The 3,432-nt window shown below is 59.7% G+C and overlaps 1 protein-coding gene across 1 annotated transcript; it reads left to right on the forward strand.

Moving 5' to 3' along the window:
• The first annotated feature begins 310 nt into the window (after positions 1–310).
• Wnt1 (Wnt family member 1) lies at positions 311–3,021 on the forward strand. Its single transcript, XM_051159431.1, has 4 exons — positions 311–414; positions 962–1,215; positions 1,816–2,081; positions 2,533–3,021. The coding sequence occupies exons 1-4, from the start codon at positions 311–313 to the stop codon at positions 3,019–3,021; spliced, it is 1,113 nt and encodes a 370-aa protein (XP_051015388.1).
• Positions 3,022–3,432: the final 411 nt, after the last annotated feature.

The raw sequence follows: 3,432 nt of genomic DNA on the forward strand, positions 1-3,432 counted from the left end.
AGCTAGCTACTCGTTGTCTGTGGGCCTGACCAGTGCGCCCTGGTGTCATAGTGTGGGTCCGGAGGGGCAGCCTCTTCTCATTGCAGTCAGAGCCGCAACTATAAGAGGCGGTGCCTCCCGCAGTGGCTGCTTCGGCCCACCAGCCAGGACAGCGAACCATGCTGCCTGCAGCCCGCCTCCAGAGTTCCTAGAGCCAGCCTCAGAACTCTCATCACTGCCCTCACCGCCGCGTCCAGTCCCACCGTCGCGGGCAGCAACCAAAGCCGCCAGATCTGCTGCACAGAACCGGCAAGGCCAGGGCAGGCAGGTCATGGGGCTCTGGGCGCTGCTGCCCAGCTGGGTTTCGGCTACGTTGCTACTGGCACTGACCGCTCTGCCCGCAGCCTCGGCTGCCAACAGCAGTGGCCGATGGTGGTAAGTGAGCTAGTTACGGGGTCGCCACTTGTCCTGGGGCACAGAGCCAGGAACCGGCCCTACCCAGTTCCCACGCTGTGGGGATCACCAACCCACAGACTCCCTCCTGCACTATGACTTCACCACATCCAGGGTGCTCTCGCCTAGAACTAACCCAAGACTCCAGCTGTGCTGAAGTGGGGGGAAATCGTTCTCAAGCAGAAGCCCAGATACACCAGGCTCAGAGCCCACCCCCCACTGAGCACCAACCAGGTCCAGCCTCACTGTGCTGGGTACTCAGATGTCCCTCGGGTCTTGAACCAAAGAACCAGATATTAGCTTGGAAAGAGGTGAGGAAGGGGCGAATTCCTAAGTATTTTTGAGGTAGGCAAGGCTGTGGGCTGGGATTTCTTCTCAGGGGCCCGACTTGAAAAAGGATGGATGAGTTAGGACACATGGACTCATGGCGCCTTTTCAGCCCACTAACTAGACTCGAGGGGTGGTAGAGCCCCATATGCTTAAGGTGCAGGCCCCCTGCCCCAGACTGAGCCCTTCTGCGTACCACCAGGGGCATCGTGAACATAGCCTCCTCCACGAACCTGCTGACGGACTCCAAGAGCCTGCAGCTGGTGCTAGAGCCCAGTCTGCAGCTACTGAGCCGGAAGCAGCGGCGACTGATCCGCCAGAACCCGGGAATCCTGCACAGCGTGAGTGGAGGACTGCAGAGCGCAGTGCGAGAGTGCAAGTGGCAATTCCGAAACCGCCGCTGGAACTGCCCCACTGCTCCCGGGCCCCACCTCTTCGGCAAGATCGTCAACCGAGGTGGGTGCCCAGGAAAGCGACGCTTCCGGGATTAGGAGGAAAGCAGGGTCAGCTCCAGGGCATGGGCGGGCGAATGCAGGGAAGATGTCTCAGATGTCTCAGGGTTCCGTGACCAACCTGAGGATCAAGCAGCCTGGTGCCTTGCGCTAACACAGGTCTGAGCCAGATTCTTTCCAGCCACGCGTTTTGAGCGTGATCTTTAACTTTTCTGAGCCACTGATCCACAGAAAGGGAATTCCGGATCGTGGGCGCTGGGCGACAGACAGCTTTCCCCAGCCTTCCTCAAAGGTGCATGGAAAACGGCTCTCTGCGGGCCTAGGTTGTGCTTTGCACCCAGCAAAGTTTGCACTGCCAACACTAGTTTGGTCTGGTAGAGATCTTGGCTATGCAGAGTTGTTCAACTTGGGATCTCCTCTTGGAGATGTCCCACGTAAAGTCTCAGCTAAGCATGGCGAGGAGCGCAGTCACGGATTCGCGCACGCGCACCTGCTTTCTCTAGGAGGCCGGGTGTTGGACTGCAGGGTGCCAAGCCTTCCAAAGAGGGTGCTGAGCTGGCCCCACGCGTTCCTCTTAACTGGTGCGGGGTTGCTTCACCCACAGGCTGCCGGGAAACAGCGTTTATTTTCGCAATCACCTCCGCCGGGGTCACACATTCGGTAGCGCGCTCCTGCTCCGAAGGCTCCATCGAGTCTTGCACCTGTGACTACCGGCGGCGCGGCCCTGGGGGCCCCGACTGGCACTGGGGAGGCTGCAGTGATAACATCGATTTCGGTCGCCTCTTTGGCCGAGAGTTCGTGGACTCTGGGGAGAAGGGGCGGGACCTACGCTTCCTCATGAACCTTCACAACAACGAGGCCGGGCGCACGGTACGTCACGTCGGTATGCCATTGGCAGGGCCGGGGAGAAGTAACAGTCCACGAGGACAGAGGCACAGGAAAGGGGTTTCCTGAGAGAGTGGGAGTCTAGAAGACAGAGGAGAGGTGGTGGCTGCGAGGGTGGGGGGAGGGGAGCCCTGGGTTGTTGACAGACCAGAAGGGGTTAACGGGCTATCAACACATAGGCTGTAGTGCTATGGTTCCATTGCACACTTTTGAAAAAAATAAAACTGACTTCTTGGCGTGGAGCAGAGTCTTGACTGAGTGTCTGTATCTCAGCAGGCCATTTCACACTTCCCCTCACATCTGGACCTGGGGGGGGGGGGACTGTGTCGAGGGTTCCACAACATGCACGTGGCAGGGATGGGGAAGTAGGGTGGTATGTGGGATGTTGGCTTTGACCCTGTGATACCTTTCCTTCTCTCCTCCCCTTCTCCCCTAGACCGTGTTCTCTGAGATGCGCCAGGAGTGCAAATGCCACGGGATGTCTGGCTCCTGTACGGTGCGCACGTGTTGGATGAGGCTGCCCACTCTGCGTGCCGTGGGAGACGTGCTGCGTGACCGCTTCGACGGCGCCTCCCGTGTCCTTTACGGCAACCGGGGCAGCAACCGCGCTTCGCGGGCGGAGCTGCTGCGCCTAGAGCCCGAAAACCCTGCTCACAAGCCGCCCTCCCCTCACGACCTTGTCTACTTCGAGAAATCGCCCAACTTCTGCACGTACAGTGGACGACTGGGCACAGCCGGCACAGCTGGGCGGGTTTGCAACAGCTCCTCTCCTGCGCTGGACGGCTGCGAGTTGCTGTGCTGTGGCCGGGGCCACCGCACGCGCACGCAGCGCGTCACGGAGCGCTGCAACTGCACCTTCCACTGGTGCTGCCACGTCAGCTGCCGCAACTGCACGCACACGCGCGTACTACACGAGTGTCTATGAAGCGTTGCACCTCCGGGAACTCTCTCTTTCAGTTCTCCCCAGACTAATTTCTCTGGCACTCAAGACCCTGATATTCGCCCACCCTAACATGTCCAACCACTCCAGAGGTTCATAGTGACCCAACTCTCCCACCTCCTTCCTGGGGACTCCTCAAACCACTTGCCTGAGGCAGCACGAACCCTTTTTGCTACCCTGAGGGCCCTGGCCAACCTACCTACCTCCCTCTTCGTGGGAGACCCCTCGTTGCACTGCCCCCTGTCTGGCCACAGGGTGAGAAGAAGATTCCTCTCCTGAGGCGGAGAGGGAGTGTCAGCTCCTGAAGGTGTCGCAGTCTCGTCCGCGTCGTGCTGGTGACCTCTCTGTCTATCACCTTACCCCTTCCGTTCTCTCGGTAACCCTACAGGCTCCTTC

This window comes from Acomys russatus, chromosome 17 (genome assembly GCF_903995435.1).
Source record: "Acomys russatus chromosome 17, mAcoRus1.1, whole genome shotgun sequence".
Lineage (NCBI taxonomy): Eukaryota > Metazoa > Chordata > Mammalia > Rodentia > Muridae > Acomys > Acomys russatus.

Bases quoted from the DNA above. Each gene is read 5' to 3' on its own strand.
- Wnt1 (XM_051159431.1), top strand. From the start codon at position 311: ATGGGGCTCTGGGCGCTGCTGCCCAGCTGGGTTTCGGCTACGTTGCTA. The intron at 415-961 runs GTAAGTGAGCTA...GCGTACCACCAG, and splicing joins AACAGCAGTGGCCGATGGTG to GGGCATCGTGAACATAGCCT. The intron at 2,082-2,532 runs GTACGTCACGTC...CTTCTCCCCTAG, and splicing joins ACAACGAGGCCGGGCGCACG to ACCGTGTTCTCTGAGATGCG.